General features: G+C 34.9%; 1 protein-coding gene across 3 annotated transcripts in view; it reads left to right on the top strand.

Annotated features, from left to right (window-relative positions):
• Positions 1-18,948, top strand: part of LOC136028340 (sushi, von Willebrand factor type A, EGF and pentraxin domain-containing protein 1-like) — a 111,614-nt gene that overhangs the window by 82,734 nt on the left and 9,932 nt on the right. For 2 of the 3 annotated variants that reach the window (XM_065706123.1, XM_065706125.1), the window contains exons 9-13: positions 207-386; positions 6,442-6,624; positions 9,211-9,399; positions 13,705-13,965; positions 17,600-17,681. In XM_065706123.1, coding sequence (XP_065562195.1) covers positions 207-386; positions 6,442-6,624; positions 9,211-9,399; positions 13,705-13,965; positions 17,600-17,681 — 895 coding nt within the window. The remainder of the gene's footprint in view (positions 1-206; positions 387-6,441; positions 6,625-9,210; positions 9,400-13,704; positions 13,966-17,599; positions 17,682-18,948) is intronic. The other variant, XM_065706124.1, reaches the window with a different exon arrangement.

Genomic DNA, 18,948 nt, shown 5'->3' with positions numbered 1-18,948 from the left:
TATATTATAATTTATCTATATAATTTATTTCTTATAATTCTATATTATAATTCTATATTATAATTTATAATTCTATATTATATTCTATATTATAATTCTATATTATATATATATATATATAATTCTATATTATAATTCTTATCTATATAATTTATTTCTTAATATATTTCTATATAATTTCTATTCTAACTCTATTTGTCTTGTAGATTTACAGTGTGGTCTTCCTGCTCGTATTCCAAATGGTGTTTACAGATTTTCTAACGGAAGTAGAGATTACCTGAGCACAGTTTCATATGAATGCAATCCTGGTTATGTTTTAGTTGGAAGGGGTGATCTTATCTGTGATGTGGATGAGCGCTGGAATGGACCGCCTCCACGATGTGATCGTAAGTTAAAAGAAAGTTTTTATTTATCGAAATCCTTCTGATGTTGTCAGTTTGTAGCAAGTAGAATACAAACTTTAGATATAAATAAATAAGTAGAAAAGAAATACCTCTTGATTTCAAAGAAAATAGAATAAATATTTGTTTTATTGTTCAAATTCTTTAAATAGAAAACACCTAATTATTAAAGTCATTTTAAATGAAGGAAAATACAGTGGAGTTATATAGAGAGGAAATCACCGAACAGTCTGGGTTATGTGAGAGGATTTTTCTATGGAGGAATTTTTCATGGGGGAAGAGGATTTCCAAGGTGTTGGTGCTGGATTTCCTAGTATCATTTCAAAAACAATCGCAAATTAAATAAAAAAAAAACAAGTTTTTTTCAACTGAAAGTAAGACGTAACATTGAAACTTAAAACGAACAGAAATTATTACGTATATGAGGGGGAGGGGGTTTTCCTCCTTGTCAATACATCGCTCTTTGCGCTAAAGTATTTTTAGTAATTTGAAAAAATCTATTTATTATAATTAAACGGCCTTTTTGCTTCAGGGGTTATTCTTAAAGGATTGGAGCAAAATTTGAACTTAAAGTATAAAGAACGAGATGTGGACGAGTGGGTGAAAGCCATCATATTACCCATATGAGGCAGTTCGGCCCTCGTCAATACTTCGCTCTTTATGCTAAAGTTCGAATTTTATTAAATAATGGCTGATATAAGCAATAAGTTGTTCAAGTTATTTTCCGGCCAATATTAGCATCAAGTTTGATCATCTGCAGCTTCGTAACCATGATTTTCATGTGATAATAAAACAATTTTTTTTTATTTCATCGGCTTGTGGTTGTTATTAAATAAAAAATGACAAATATTTTCCTGCTGAAAGTAAGGAACAACATTAAAACTTAAAACAAACACATTTTTACGTATATCTTTTGAAGATCTGTTCTTTCATTCATTTGAGAATTGCCCAACTCGTGACTTTCATATTCATAGAAATAATTTCGACCTTTTTGGCAGTTCTGTTACTATGACTTACAACATAAGTTCCGCAAATATCATTAATTTAAGTTACATGGTACAGTTTTTCCATGGAGAAATTTCATGTGGAGGAAGGGAAGTTTCCTTTGAGGGGTATCTGTATTTCCAGACATTATTTGGAAAACGATCAGAATTAAAGAAAAATAAGTTTTTTTCAGGCTGAAAGTTTGAAGCAACATTAAGACTTAAAACGAACAGAAAATATTACATGTATGAGAGGGGTTCTCTCTCTAGTCAGGGAGCCACTCAACGAAAATGTGTCGGGTAGGTGATCAGTGAGCAGCAGAAGCTTTGACAACGGAATATGGGGTAATCGATAGCGCTGACCACGAAAATGGGCGTTATATACTCGGCCGGGGGTGCTTGACCCCGAAAATTGAAAATTTCGCGTTTTTTTACTATTAAATCACGTTTCGGAAAAATTTCCACAATGATCGCCAAATCTTTCGTAACTGATGCCAGAAGTGACGAGTACAGTAGGGACCATCGCGAATGACCTTGAAACTTGCAATTTTAGTTTTTTTTATTCGCGCTGGAAAAGATTTCACGCCTAGATTCAGCTGGTAGCGGATAGTTTTATTATCTCAGACAGGAAGATTGCCACTATACTCAACAATGACCTTGATTACAACTCTCTTTCATTCCTAATCAGAATTATTAGTAGCCTAAACTTGACAAGATTATTATTCAATAAGCTTGAATAAACAAAAAAAAGATTACTATACTAACACCTGCTACGGATTTCGTGAACGGCACTTGTTACTACAAAAGATAAAAAGTAGCTCAGCATATCAAATTATCCATCAAGCATATCAAACTCGTCCATAAAACACTTCCCACCACAGCCACAAAGTAAATCGCAAGGTCTATTTCCAGCACATGAACATTTTTTTGTACAGCGCTTGCACGAGCAGTACTGGGGGACCACACCATCTGGAAATGCCTGAAGGGTAGACACAACTGGCCTAACCCCACCGTCTTGAAACATCCAGCCAAATTGCAGGGGATCCAGAAACTGTGGCTTTGCTCGATTTGCTTGCAAAAAAATGTCCAACTGCAGGTACACGCGCTTAGCATGACACTCAAAGGCAGCGTCAGATGGTGGCAAATACTTAAGCTCCCGCTTTCGAGGGTACAAATGCACTCTTAATTCATTAAGAGAGGTAAAGTGGTCTGGGTCTTTTCCGTATGAGGCAACAACGACCTTTTTGCAAATCACACTGAATTTTTCTAGAACCGCAGGGTCGAGCTTTGACTTCTGTATCTCTTGGACAAGCAAAGCAATTGGTTTCTCCAATCCCCATTTCTCGACAGCCTTGGCCACCACTCGTTTTCCTTTAGAAAACATGAAACCCACGGTATCACACCCTGAAAGCGTATGAAGAAGGCAGATGGAGTGAACAAAATCGTTCGGTAAATTGCTGCAAAGCCGATGTATAGGCACTAAATAGCTGTGGAACCTGACATAAACTTTCCGCTTTTCACAATTTGGGTGGTTCCCAAGGAATAACTTGTAGTGATATAGCAAGACGAATGTCTGTGTCATTCGCATCGACCAAAACGACATCGAAACCCCTCTCCAAACAGTCCAACATGTGTAACACAACTCTTGTATCGGCCTCTTCATGGGTACAGCTCAAACGCTCTTCAAAGTTTGTATCAGCATTTCCACTTCTTTTGAGCATCACCACTCTCATCCGGTCTCGAAAGCCTCCTGAGAGGTACACAGTGAACCCTGCTTGCAGCAGGTGAACTGAGTTTTCAAACTCACCGAATAGAAGCTCAATCAGTCTTGCCTTTGTCTTGGAATTTGAGAGCAACGAGTTCCAGTCATCTAGGTTTGAGTGTCTACCTAGAGCTACCGGAGACCTGTTTGAACATCCTCGCTGCTCATGGCAACCACCGCAGTCCTTTAGGCAGATCACCTTGCCTTCTTTGTCGGAATATCCAAAAATCCCATCATATCTATCTGCAAGGACGTGCAGCTCCTTAACGTTGCTGTTGAAAGACACAAGCGTAGAAAATGTCCGTTTTCCATAGCTCTCAACGGTTTCCGATGGATTTGGTGGATGGCTTCTGAGGTAGGGCATCAAGTCTACCACCCTTGAGTGAGTCGACTCACTGCTAATCTCGAGGTTAACGGGCCACTCACTCAAGCTGATTTTTGTTTTCAAATACTCCAGAAGAGCTGACTTTGTTCCTGTCCGAAGCACAACCATTCCAGATATGGCACTTCTCTGGAATATAGAAGGTGCATATGGAAGAAGCTCATGGGAAAGCAAATTCTTTAGATGGTGAAGTCCTCTTTCGCCTGTAAAGTCAACACTCACCAATACCCTTTTGACAGTTTGAAGTTCAACATTGGTAAGGCTATTTACAGCACTAGAAATATTGGTTGCTTTTTTCTGTTTCGCCTTCTCATTATTCATGACCTTTACTTTGCTAAAGGCACCTTTTTCACCGTCCAAGTAGCGATCAACCGCTCTGCTTCCAACAGATCGCACACTGAAGAGACTGTCAGCTATCTCACTATCAACTGTCTCAAGCGTATAAATATTCAGCATATCTTCGTGAACAATATCTTCATATACATATCTTAAATGAACAATGTTTAATGAAAAACAGTTTCCACTAGCCTACGCTATTCAACTTATTTATTAGTTATTACATGGTCATGTCTGGGTCATGTGCCTGGCTTCTGCCTGACCTGGGCATTCAGAGCAGGACATATCAACAACCTTTGTACTGTAAATATGTTTCACAAGGAAAGCCTACCTTCAGTGTCTACACCTCTTGCATCAAGCTCCACTCAAGTGCAAATCAAGTTTAAGGTCCTCCATAATTTTGTGTTTAGACTCCTTTGCTTGACTTTTTCTATTCAGCTTATCTTGGAAAATCCATCTGGCCGGGTGAACCCTGACGCATTCACACTGGATAGATGCCGCTGCTTATCCGAGCTAAAAATTGGGTCAATCCGCTTTTCTGTCAATAGTTCAAAAACGAGAAGAGTTAGAGAATTTCTGGATCAGTCATTTTGTAGGACAATAAATTTCCTACAGAAGCCATTAAAAAAAATACACCTCAGTCAAGCAAATTTTCAAGATGGATCAAGATTAATCCAAAAGAGAGATAAATTGTGTTAACTTTTTCGTCGAAATTTTGTGATTACAACTGAACGGCAAAAGATAAAAATGTTTTGAAAAGAGAATATGATTCTTTATTTAATTACCTTCGATCTGAGGTATAGCTGAACAGTTTTGGAGTAACCTGTAATTTTTTATCGATTTTAATATAATTTTTGCCAGTTAAGATGGATTCTTAGGGAATTTGAAGAAATGTGGATGTCGCACCCATTTGTCGACTATATAACGCCGATTTTCGTTTTCAGCATGGTCGATTGCATTAGATTGCACACTCAAACCTTCTGCGGCTTGCTGATCACCTCAATCCTTAAATATCAACATTTCTCTCGCGTGGCTCCCTGACTACTCCTCAATAGCTCGCTCTAACGCTGAAATTTCTTTCTTAACTTTTAAAAGTGTTTATTATTCTAATTAAACAGCCTCTGTGATTCAGGAGTCATTTTTAAACAACTGGAACAGAAATCAAACTTAGGTTATTATAAAGATATTATTAGTTAAAAAATTAAAATTGATATGCATATTTGTTTTAATTATTCATGTGCGGTGAGCCAAATTCAAAACCTGTATTAATTCAAAAAAGTTCAGAAATTAAATAATTTTTTTTTAACTGAAAGTAAGGAGCAACATCGAAACTTAAAACGAACAGAAATTATTCCATATATGAAAGGGGCTTTCCCCTCCTCAACGCCCTGCTCTTTACGCTAAAGTTTTTATTGTCTTAAGAAGTAGCGTTGTGAGAAAGAGTCAAACTTCAGCATAATTAGCGGGACATTGAGGTGGGGACAACCCCTTTCATATATGGAATAATATCTGTTCGTTTTAAGTTGTAATGTCGCACCTTACTTTCAGATAAAAAACTGTTTTTTTATTTAATTATGTATATGAGTCAGATTGGCCTCAGAGAATATAATAATATTATATATTCACACACGCGAATAAGGCAACAATTGGAGGTGACCCTAGTACAAAAAAATAACAATTATATATATTTTACATAAAGAATCTCGAATTGAAGCAGAAAAATAGGGGTCGGGGATCCAGAGGCTAGTCCACAATGTAATGACTTACCCGAGGACTTGCCTGAGGATGCTGAATTGCTCCCCTTTCAAAAATCGAGATTTTACCAAAAATTCGTATGTTGTTTATATAATTTACCTGTTTTAATTTTCATAAACTACCTACCCGAAATAAATTCCCTTTCACGTCCCTAATTGTAACTGCCTTACACATAAAATTTGTATTAGTTTCATTTTTCTTGTGTTTAAATTGGTGTGTCTACAATAAATTTATGTTTCGATTTGTTTTCTTGCTATTGTATTCTTGATTCATTCCTACTCATGCTACTTCAGCTGGAGGATTTCTACCTCTATTAACTGCTCACCCTCTATTTTATTTACACATTTTGTGAGCTTTTGTTCTATCTGAAAGCATGAAGTACTTAAGCTTTGGGGTTATAGAAAATAGTAGTTTTTTAAGACAGCATGGTCATGCAGCATCGCAATGAGAATTAAGCTGGCTGACCTGATTCAAGTTGACAAGTTTTGAAAAATTTTGAAAAACTACTCTTGTGATACTATTACTACTAATGCTACTCTTGTGAGTTCTTATGATACTATTACTGCTAATACTGCTCTTCTGAGTTCTTGTGATACTATCACTACTAATACTACTTTTGCGAGCTCTTGTGATATTATAACTCCTAATAGTCCTCTTTTGAGTTCCTGTTATACTGTTACTACTAATACTACCCAGTTTTGTTGCGTTTTGTTTTTATGTTTTCATTACTTCATTATGTTTGTTTTTAAGAAAAGTGTTTCATTATTTTTTCTTATGCTATTTATGGAATTTGCTTATTTCTTCTTTTTTTTTCTATGATAGCGGCTTTCTGTCTTGAGCCGGCCGATATACCTAATGGCTTTTTCACACTAAGCACCAATAGCACGGTTATTGGGACGATTGTTAGCTATTTTTGCAGTGGGCCACAATATAAGTTGGTTGGGCCGAAACGCATTCGTTGCTTGAAAACTGGTCTTTACAATCGAGACCCACCGTATTGTGAAGGTATTTTATTTTTTTGGTATTTTACCATAGAAGTATGTTCTGAAGTTTACTACAGAATCTGATGATTAATTTTAGAAAGATGTTGGAAAACAAGATATTGGAAAGGAATTTTATTTTATTTATTAAGATTTAAGAAACCATTATAGCAAAGGTGCATTGAAAATTCACAATTATTTACATGAGTAACTTCAACATTTTTCTTATTTATTACTATAAAATCACGCTGATTTAAATTTAAGAGAACGATTTATCCATTACAGAGTTCCTCACTATTAGATCTAATGGTCATATCTGAAATTTTCAAAATCCTGACATAATAGTCAAAAACCGGTTACTAAGCTGTTTTCAAAGGGAGAATCATCAAGGTAACGTGTTCTTAGTCACACTTTAATCCTCCAAATTTATGTTCTTTTACTGACCCCCCCCCCATGGAAACATCTTAGCAAACAGTTTTTCGACAAGTATTTCAGAATTATGACAATTTTATATACGTCTTTTAAGCGTAACAGTGATAAATCGTTTGAAACAGCTTTAAATGTATTTTATTCAACTCTTCATTTTACATCACTATTCATGTCAAATAAAAACTGCTTTGTCAATGATTTACCGTCTATGTTTGATTAACCTAGACTAACAATTTATCTAGTTGACGACTGCACTAGTTTTGGTCAGTGACCTTGTTACTACGAATTTTCTAATAAAGTTGTATTCTAAAATGTGAAAAAACTATTTTTTTGGACATTTGTCATTTGGAGGGAAGGAATGGAACACTTATAAAAATTTACTCCACTCTCTTGGTGTCAGGCTGACTTTGGTCCGTAAAAATCTAAAATAACAGTTTGCTGATAATAAGGAGTGAAAAATAAACTGTCAAGTGAAAGAATGTTTTGTCTAAAATTGATTCAGGAACGATAACTATTACATAAGTTTATCTTCTTATGAAAATAAACCTATGTTTATATAACTTATAACTTATATAAATATAAAAATTTACTACTATTTTTGCCCTAGGTAGTGCAAATAGTGGAGGCTATGTTAGTTTGCACTAACAATTTAGGTAGATGTCGGCTGTACTAGTTTTGGTCGATAACGTTACCACGAATTTTCTAATACGTTGTATTCTAAAAAGTGAAAAAAATTATTTTTTGGACACGATTATCAATTATTTTGTTTTTTTGAAGGGAAGGAATGGAACACATAAAATTTTACTACACTATACTCTGACAAGGTGTAAGCCTCATTTTGGTCCGTAAAAAAAGACTAAAATAACAGTTTGCTGATAATAAGGAGTGAAAAATAAACTGTCAAGTGAGAAAATGTTTTGTTTAAAGTTGATTCAGGAACGATAACTATTACATAAGAGTGTCTTCTTATGAATATTAATTTATGTTTATATAACTTATAACTTGTATAAACATAAAACTTTTTAGAATATAAACTTATAGATAGGTTTTGTGATAACTTATCTTTGATAAGTTATCACATAAGAAGTTACGTGAAAACAAAGTTCGGAAATTTTGAAAAAGAGCTTGAATGTCCTCGAAACTAGTGGCAGACCGAAATAAAAAGAGCACCATAGTCGAAAACCCTAAACTTGAGATTTGGGTCCCCTCCCTTCTTCAAAAACAAACAATATCGCTTTTTGCATGGGTAGTAGTGATCTTTCCCAATAGCTGTCATCCTTTTTTCAAAGAACCAGGCCAGGCAACTTTGGCTGAGGTTTGGCATTTGGCATCCTATGTGTTTTTATTTACCGTTAGGTTTACCGTTAGGTAATCCTAACGTTACCGTTACCGTTTTTATTTACCGTTACCGTTAAATAAAATAAAAACGTTACCGTTTTTATTTACCGTTAGGTTTAGGTTACTTTGATTGAGATATATGAATATCATGGAAATATCATAAAAATCCTTAATAAGGTTCTCGCCTTTTTTGGAAGGCGAGAAAAAATAATTTTATATTTTTTAAGGAAGGCGAGAAAAAATAATCCTTTTTGGAAGGCGAGAAAAAATTATTTTTTTAAAAATATTAAAAAAAATAATTTTATTTTATGCAAGCAGCTAGCATTACGACTGATCTTTTGCATGTTTTTTATTCATGCACAAAGAGAAGGATAAGTTAGGATAGGGAATTCTTGCATGGCGGGATTTAAAAGTATAGATCCTAATCCCTAAATTAGGATAAAATAATAGAAGTCAAAGAATAAGAAGAGAAAAATGAAAAGAGACGACGCCGAAAGCTGAAAGAAGTCAAATAACATATCTAGAATCATTCTTGTGAAAGAATAAGCAGTCAGTCACAGAAATTTTGAGTCACGTACTTTTAAATAACTTTGAAAAGTTCCTGGTTTTCTTGTAAATATCTTGAATCAACTTCTTTTTATACCTGTTAAATTTATTCTTTTGCTAAGCTTTTATTTTCGCTTTAACTGTTCTTCATTTATGTTTCTCTCATTAAAATATTTCCGATCTTGTATTTATCAATGTACCAATAACAATTTATATATTTTCTATCTGGTTATATAGCTTCTAATGTTCTTCATGTTACACTGTTCACATTTTTCCCTAACATAAATCCCTACTTTAGAAGCTGAATCTATCACAAATTCACCTGGAAACACTGTCGACAGAAATGATCAAGACATGATGGAAGCTGTTGACATCCCCTACTCTTACTTTCCCCCTCCCGAACGCCCAGAAATACGGACTAGACCTAGACATAGAACTAAAAAACCACTTTTAAATAAGGAAATTGACAATGAAGGACAACAGACAGGTATACTTTGGCTGAGCCTGGCTTATAGCAGGGATGCATGTATAAAGCTACGTCTTTGCTTTGCTGAAATTATTATTTTGCATGCAATATTACCAGATCAAAACTCCTAACTATTTCTGCACTAAAAAAAACAACAACACAATGTTCTTCTTTTTATTTTTCATCTTGTCTCTTCATTGTTTTTTATATTCATTTTATTGAACGTAAACTTTATGGGACAATGATAAGCCTGAAGAAAATATTTTAGCTTCTTAAATTGTATTAATAGATGATTTTTCTTTTGAAAAACAAGCAAAACTTTTAATAAGCCCGAACTTTAAAAGAAGAAAAAATTATAAATAATAATAATAAAGTCCGAGTATTTTGGCTTCATATCCAAAAAACCTTATCAAACAGGACAAAGAGTTGAAACATGAGGAAAAAATAGCTTAATTAAACTAACAATTGCATAAAAAGATAGGATAAAACACAAGGGCTAAGAAAAAATTAAAACAAAAGAAACACGCAACTAATAGACTATAATTGGTATTGTAAATCAAGTCCATGCGATCAGTAAAAACAAAAGGAAGAGTGACTTTTATATAACACTTTGTATGCCCAAGTTATCTATTGGATTGAATTGTAGCAAAATAAACTAATCCTTTCATATAAAAACAAAATAATCTTTTTTTTAAATTTTACTCTTTTCAAAATTTTAACCCGTTTTTCAGTATTTTCACCTAATTGAGTTGTTAATGGAAATTTTTTTGTGGTTTCAAAAACTAACTAGAAGGTTTTATTGAAAAGATTTTCAACAATTAATTATTGTTTTCATTATTATTATATGTAATTTTTGTTATCAACCAATAATTATTGTTGAATAATTTTCGTTGAAATAATTTAGTTAGAACCAAATTTAGCTTTTGTTGTAATAACTTTTTTTTGTATAGAACTTTCAAAAAAAGCGGGAAATTATGTTTCTGGACAAAATTTGCGCGCAACTATCTCAGTTGTTTGTAAATGGAAAACCGAAATTTGTTGTTCTCTATATACCTCTCAGAATAAAGAATGCTTGAGATTTTTTTTTCAGACTTTTGTTGTTCAAAGTTTCCTCAAAAAACTGCATTTTTAATTTTGGTCAAGGTATCCAAACCAACCCCAACTAATAGGGTTGATTTAGACATGCTGGAGATTGAACCGGATAAGCTGTAAAAATTGGCAAGAATCCACCGGCAATCCTGTACAAACAGTAATTTCGTCCATATAACAGTTTTTTTTTTACTTAAAACACACTTGTTCAAAATTATAAAAATTATATGCTTTCTTGATTGATGCATATTGTTTGGCAAAAAATAAAATTCAAAGTTAAAGGTTTGAGGCAATCTACTGGTTCCTCCACAGAAAAAAGGTTTTGGTAGACTTTGGAGAATATCAGAAAATCCACACGTGCAACCTCGGGGAAGACAATCCTTTCGCTTTTCTTGCAAATGAAACTAATCGTAGCTTTACCTTCTGCAATATCCTGCACTAAGCCAACATAGCAGTACGTTGACTTCTTTAGCTGGAACTTGAAATGAACGTAATATCCTACTGACAAAGAAAACAGGATGAACGGCATGTTATTATTATTGTCTTCTTCACCAAGATTTAATAATTCATCAGATGAATCATCCACCTTAAGATCGACCATGGGCGTCTCCTTAGGTTTTTTTCTCTCCCTTTCCACGCTATTTTGCGAAAAAAGGTTTTGGTAGACTTTGGAGAATATCAGAAAATCCACACTTGCAACCTCGGGGAAGACAATCCTTTCGCTTTTCTTGCAAATGAAACTAATCATAGCTTTACCTTCTACAATATCCTGCACTAAGCCAACATAGCAGTACGTTGACTTCTTTAGCTGGAACTTGAAATGAACGTAATATCCTACTGACAAAGAAAACAGGATGAACGGCATGTTATTATTATTGTCTTCTTCACCAAGATTTAATAATTCATCAGATGAATCATCCACCTTAAGATCTACCATGGGCGTCTCCTTAGGTTTTTTTCTCTCCCTTTCCACGCTATTTTGCGAAAAAAGGTTTTGGTAGACTTTGGAGAATATCAGAAAATCCACACTTGCAACCTCGGGGAAGACAATCCTTTCGCTTTTCTTGCAAATGAAACTAATCGTAGCTTTACCTTCTACAATATCCTGCACTAAGCCAACATAGCAGTACGTTGACTTCTTTAGCTGGAACTTGAAATGAACGTAATATCCTACTGACAAAGAAAACAGGATGAACGGCATGTTATTATTATTGTCTTCTTCACCAAGATTTAATAATTCATCAGATGAATCATCCACCTTAAGATCTACCATGGGCGTCTCCTTAGGTTTTTTTCTCTCCCTTTCCACGCTATTTTGCGAAAAAAGGTTTTGGTAGACTTTGGAGAATATCAGAAAATCCACACTTGCAACCTCGGGGAAGACAATCCTTTCGCTTTTCTTGCAAATGAAACTAATCATAGCTTTACCTTCTACAATATCCTGCACTAAGCCAACATAGCAGTACGTTGACTTCTTTAGCTGGAACTTGAAATGAACGTAATATCCTACTGACAAAGAAAACAGGATGAACGGCATGTTATTATTATTGTCTTCTTCACCAAGATTTAATAATTCATCAGATGAATCATCCACCTTAAGATCTACCATGGGCGTCTCCTTAGGTTTTTTTCTCTCCCTTTCCACGCTATTTTGCCTCAATCTCTCCTTTTTCGGGAGTATCCGTGAATACCCTGTTTCTGCCTGTTTTGCGGTGAGCTGCCTGTTTACGAGAGTTTGCGTAGAAACTTCCTATAAGCGGGATCATTTCTTGGGTTTTTCTTGCAAACTGACCTTGCAGGCTGGTGGCTGATGGCCTTGAAGCAGGACTGGGATCATTTGACCGTCAAGGGGTAGAAATACCATCGTTGGCTAGAGACTGGAAAATTTCGTCAAGTTCCATGGCTACTGTATTTGCCCGATGAATAAGTCAGTCCAGTACATTGGACGTGAGCTGGTGGTTGATGGCCTTGAAGCAGGACTGGGATCATTTGACCGTCAAGGGTTAGAAATACCATCGTTGGCTAGAGACTGGAAAATTTCGTCAAGTTCCATGGCTACTGTATTCGCCTGATGAATAAGTCAGTCCAGTACTTTGGACGTGAGCAAATCCACCTTGGGGACAATGCAGTGGAAAAGTTACAGTAAAAATGCCGTTTTCTTTGCAGAAGGAAATACATACTTGATCAAGGTGACTTTTGTGATTATCAAGCAAATGGAGATAAGAATCGTCTTTTCAAGAGCGGCTATGCTTCCGAAAGTGTTGTAAAGCCAACAAAAAAGTCTCGCCGTTCACCCAACCTGACGGGTATGAGAATCTCGCCCCTTTTTTCCTAGAATACAACACAAGAGAATCTGACATTCTGATTTGGCAACCCACCTCTTTATTTCCTGATCGATTAAAATAGAAGATACCTGTTTGGACACTTTTCCCAAAATTGCCTTAATTTGCCCCGTCCAGGAACATCTTCTTTCGTCTAACAGAGACTCCGCCAATGCTTCCCTCACTAACCTGTGCTTTTCCAGACTTACCCCTCTTTCCCAAGAATATGTTGCTGTATTTAGGCTTGCATGAATAGCTTTGAGGACACTTTGGTGCCAGATCTCCCCCTCTAGAATTTTAGAAAGTTGTATTCCAACCCATTTTTTTTACATGTAAATGCTTAAATACTTGTAGTAGCCTACAGTTTAACTGTTTGATGCTACTAGTTTTGTATATCAATTATTTTTATAACATTAAAATAGTAATAAAAATCTTTAAAACAAAATTTTTCAGGATTTTGAAAACCCCTCCTGGCAAGCTTTGGAAAGCCTCTGCTTTTCCTAGTAAAAAATAGTGTATTCTTTTAAAATTGAGGAATACAATATTTCTCAAGTAAGAAAGGCAAAAAGACAAGAGAGGAAAACACATTTAAATTATTTAATTATTTAGTTGATCTTGAACAGAAAAATTTTAGATATAAATAAATTGTAAGTCACAACTTTAGATATATTGTCTACGTCACAAAATTTAGATATTTTTATTGCTCTTTCCGTTAAAAAAAATGGTATCTGTTTTTTTTGCAGAATAATAAAATATATCTCAACTAAGAAGACAGTATTATGAAAATCATAACATATTTAAGTTATCATATGTTTTAATGTTGTTTTTCATTAGTATGAAGGCACTAGTAAGTTACGTGCCTTCAAATATATTCGAAGAAACTAGCTTCGCTTCTAATACACGTAATTTTTTTTAGGACTAGACCCTAATTTTCGACCTCCTTACCAGGAGCGAGGAGATGCTCGTGAGCGAAGACCCTCTAGTGAGCTCCCTATTAATATTGACCGAAGACTCCTCCGTAAGGGGCCTTACAACCGTATGGACGATGATATACCCGTAGTACCTGTAACAGGGAACAATATAGATACTGCAAATATTAGGAATCAAGCTCCGCCCAATGCGAACGAACCAAAAAGAGTGGAAATAGATGATATGCAAACTGGAAAATTAAATCTAGGTGAGGATGAGTGAGGACTAGTGAGCCTTCTATTAATATTGACTAAAAATTCCTTCATAAAGCTCCGCAATTGTTATATCTATAATGCCGTTAAAAGAGAATAATATAGATATTGCTAATGCTAGGAATTGAATCTAGCCCCATCCAATGCAAACAAGCCAAAAAGAATAAAAAGTTAGTGTAAAAATTCACAATAAATGTATAAAGAAACGCTCCTAAGAAGCAAAATTTCTTTCTCTCAATGTATTCAATAGTTTTATTGTTAATATGGGTTCATTTTATTTAAATCATCAATTTTAAAAACTATTTTTTGAAAAAAAAGCTTTTTATTCTTGAAGTTTTATGGTAACAGAGTGGATTCTTCCAGTATAGAAAAAAGATACCATGAATGTTGACAACACTTATATATTTAAAATTTAGTAATATTCGCTTGCTTAAAGTCACCCTTTACTTATATAATATGAAAAAAACTTCGTTTTCTTAAAGAGTTAAAGAGGCTGCGTCCCATAACGAACCTTAAAACGTACAGGAATCAGGAGAGGCAGTTGGGGGGCTGCCGCCCCCCAAACCCCCCGCTTTTAAAGACTCTTTTGCACAGGTTTTTTGTTGTGGGGGGATGCCACCCCCCTAACCCCCCGCTCTTGGCTTCGGAAAGGCCCTCTTTTAATTAACAAAAAATTGAAATGAATGAATAATGGAATAACTTCGAAAAATGTTAAACACAAGAGGACAGGAGAACCATTGCGCCGAAACTAGTAATTAGTAACAATGAAGTCCCCCCACAACAAAAAACCTGTACAAAATAGTCTTTAAAAGCGGGGGGTTTGAGGGGCGGCAGCCCCCCAAACCCCCGAATCGATCTGAAATTTCGCGGATAAGCTCCTGGGCCCTAGACAACGTTAAAGGGGGGCTGGGGTTGACGGGTTGAAACTTTCGGCCAGATTTTCCCCATGAAGGAAAAGTTGGAGGGGGATGAAATTTGGCAGGTTTCTTAGTTGGAGCTCGGGCTACGAAATGCATCCCTCCCCATCCCTCTGCGATCACTGGAACCGAAGATCGCTTAACATTGTCGTGGTTCGCCTCTTTATAGAGGCACGAGTGTGCCTCCTTGATCAGAAAAACAAGTTTTTATATTTATTTAGCACCGATCCTGATAGGCCATCAAGCCACCGATCCTGATAGGCCATATTCTAGCCATCAAGCACGTTACAGTTAGTACAATTCAAACTATATTACTTTATTGCAAACTGAAAATGAAAACACAATACTATATCCATAAATACACAACATGAATGAATATCCTCGCCCCCCCTCTCACCAAAAAACTCCTTCTCCACAACTATCCTTCCCCCAAGATAATGTAATAATAATGAGAATGCAGTGAAACATTTTGGTATTGGTCTTTTTAATAGTCAAAAGTGATTGGAGGACAACAAAACCCCCTCCTACACCCGCCATTTCCTCAACACATTTCCTTAACACTCAAATCGAGTCGATTTCCTCAACACCAGTAAATATTTTGAGACAGCCATTCTGTTCAGAATGGTAAAACGGTTCAGTAACTATGTTCCTAGGGATATTGGGCATTCCAATCCCTCTAAAAGTATGCAACTGGCCCATTATGCTTGTTGCTTTAAATTAAATCAAAAGGCAATGTATGTTTGGTTGCCAATAAGACACCTCAGCAATAATATCAAGAACAACTGGGGTATTAAGTTGAAACTTTTGGAGCTACTACTTATTAGTTGAGAACTACTTATTAAAAGGTTTTTATTAGTAAAAATACACGTAGCTTACGAATTAATTTACGTAACAAACTTCTATATTCGGATGTTTTTATTACGTATATAAGGGCGTTCGCCCCTTCGTCAATACCTCGCTCTTTACACTAAAGCTTAAATTTTGTCCCAATTCCCTAAGAATAACTCCTGAACCACAAAGGCCGTAAAATAAATAGTTGAAATTAATAAAATTAATTTAACGTAAAGAGCGGGGTATTAGGATGAGGTTAATCCCTCATATGCGTAATAATTTCTGCTCGTTTTGAGTTTTAATGCTGCTCCTTACTTTCAGTTGAAAAAGCTTTTCACCCTGAAAGCGTCTATACACTTCCCAATAACCATTACTATATGTAAACACTGGTCAAAGTTTGTAGCTTGCAGCCTTTCCACCAGGGACTGTGGGGAGTAAGTCGTACCCAAAGATATAGTTTTTAGGTTTCGAATACGCTGAATAAAATGGCTATCTCAGAATTTTGATCTGGTGACTCAAGAAAAAAATGAGCGTGGGAGGGGGCCTAGGTGTCCTCTAATTTTTTCGGTCACTAAAAAGGGCACTAGAACTTTTACTTTTCGTTAGAATGAGCCCTTTCACGACATTCTAGGACCACTGGGTCGATACGATCATCCCCTGGGGAAATAAACAAACAAATGAACACGCATCCGTGATCTGTCTTGTGGCAAAAACTAGAAAATTCCACATTTTTGTAGATAGGAGCTTGAAACTTCTATGGTGAGGTTCTCTGATACGCTGAATCAGATGATATGATTTTCGTTAAGATTTTATGACTTTTAAGGGGTGTATACCCCTATTATCTAAATTAAGACAAATTTTCTCAGGCTCGTAACTTTTGATGGGTTAGATTAAATTTGATGAAACTTGTATATTTAAAATCAGCATTTAGATGAATTTTTTTTATGTAGCTATTGGTATCGAATTTCGTTTTTTCGAGTTTCGGTTACTATTGAGCTGGGTCACTCCTTACTACAGTTCGTTACCACCAACTGTTTGATAGTAAATTGTTACAATTGTAACTATAAAAAAAATATTTTTTTAACTAGTCAAAATTTTAAACATATTTGACGTTGAAATGCTCAGGTATTTTTACTTTTTATCTTCAAAAATCATTAGCTCTTTTAAAAAAAAAACAGGCAAAAAAAAAACACACACACATACACTCAATACTTCCTACAACCTAATGCCAATAAAAACTGGAACACAAGTACATATAAACAAAAGTTGGATTCAGAAGAGGATTGTCTTTGATAAAAACATAAAAATTGGGAAGCATACGGAAAATGTATGAAAATAGACATAAAACTGCAAAAACCAAGATAGTTTTGAGGGAAGCGGCAAAGGCTTGACGGACCCTTCTTGATTCTCTGCGTGGGCCAAGATAATCTTAAACAGTGATGAAATATTCATTCCTCTTGAAGAAACCAAACTTTAATTATCTTTAGTTTAAGTCAGTTATTAAATTCTGAAAATTAAAAAATTACGATAATTCAACTCCTTAAATCTTTTACTTTCAATTTATATTCATTACTCATTCTTTGAATTAATCTAATTTCCACTCGCTATTTTCTACTCCCTATGCTTTATTTCTACCTCTATGCACTATTATCTTGTTTTACTTTTTGACGACGTTAAATAGGAATAACGATGTTAAATAGGCGGAAAAAGATAAGAATAAGAGTTGGCCTTCTATAGCCACATACCCTCAATAGAATTAATTTTCATGAATATTAATAAGCAATTAGTTCGTCAAATTTATTATTTTGTTTTACGTTTTTCGATTTAATTTTATGTAAGACCTTTATTCATTTGAAAAATGTATATTGTTTGTTTTCTCTAGGTGGAATCATTGCTCTTGGAATTTTTGGAGGATTTGTTTTCTTAGCAGCTGTCGTGACGACTGCAGTTATCATTGCCAAAAGGTATATTTGAGCTTTATATTTTTTTTAACCAACAGATAATTACCTGAATTGATACATGATAAGGGCTCTATTCCAAGTAGAAGACCGTAATAACCTTACTTTAACTGCAGAAGTTACTTAAAATGATATCCCCTGGGAACTGCTATGAAGCAATTACTGGCTCATTAGTTTATAATTGTATTATCTTCACGATTTTCAATTGGTATTCATTACCCTTTCAGCATAATTTACTTTCAATATGTTTCAAACTGATATTAATAACAGTAATGATAATAAAGCAATCAGTTCACTAAGATACTCTAGTTAAGTGATACTCTTAATTATCTCTAGTAAAAATTGCTATAAAAGTAAACTCAAAGTTACTTTTCAGTCGTTCCAGCTATTACAAAGACGTCAGCTGTTACTTTTCCATAGTTTTTATTCCCTTTTTATCGAATTTGGAATATAGCCAATACAGAAAAACATTGTAACACCCAGACAGGTAAATGACCGCATATCATAGGTAGTGCAATAGCGCTGTCGAAATAAAGAGCGATGTGAGAACAATGTATTATATATATATTTTTTTAGACCAGCAGACTTCATATCAAAGGAGTCGCCGTACAAACTTTTAAAAGGGCTCATTTGATTGCAAATTCAAGGGTTTGTGGCCTTTTTAATAGTCAACAGTGATTGGAGGGCAACTAACACCCCTCCAATGCCCAGCATTTCCCAAACACATCCAATCAAAATTTCGAGACAGCCATTTAGTTCAACGTAGTTTAAAAGTCTGGAAAATATGTCTTTGAGGATGACACTCACTCCTCCCAGAGCCCTCATGGCAAGGGTTGTAATTTATGCCCTGTGGGCATATAATGCTTATATAGTGATCGTATAAAATTCAGAAGGGGCTCATTAGATTACTAGTCAGAAGTTTTAGTGTCCTCTTTGAGATTCAGAGTGATGGAAGGGTGGATACCCTCCTCGCACCTCGTATTTTTCCAAAATTTATAATAGTATAATTATTTATAATTTATAATTATATATTTACAAAATATATAATATTTATAATATTTTTCCAAAATTTATAATTTATAATAAGATAGAAATTTTTATATGGCTATTTGTTGTCGTAGAAACGTTCAAAAAAGGCTCGTTCGATTGGAAATTGAAAGGGCTTGTTCCCGTTTTGATAGTCAAAAGTGTTCGAAGGGCAACTAACACCTCTTCAACCCCAACGGTTTCCCAAAACACATCCAATCACAATTTTGAGATAGCCATTTTGTTC

The sequence above is a fragment of the Artemia franciscana genome, chromosome 6 (assembly GCF_032884065.1).
Source record: "Artemia franciscana chromosome 6, ASM3288406v1, whole genome shotgun sequence".
NCBI classification, from domain to species: Eukaryota; Metazoa; Arthropoda; class Branchiopoda; order Anostraca; family Artemiidae; genus Artemia; species Artemia franciscana.
The sequence above is the reverse complement of the archived record's forward strand: the minus strand, read 5'-3'. Positions and strand labels throughout refer to the sequence as shown.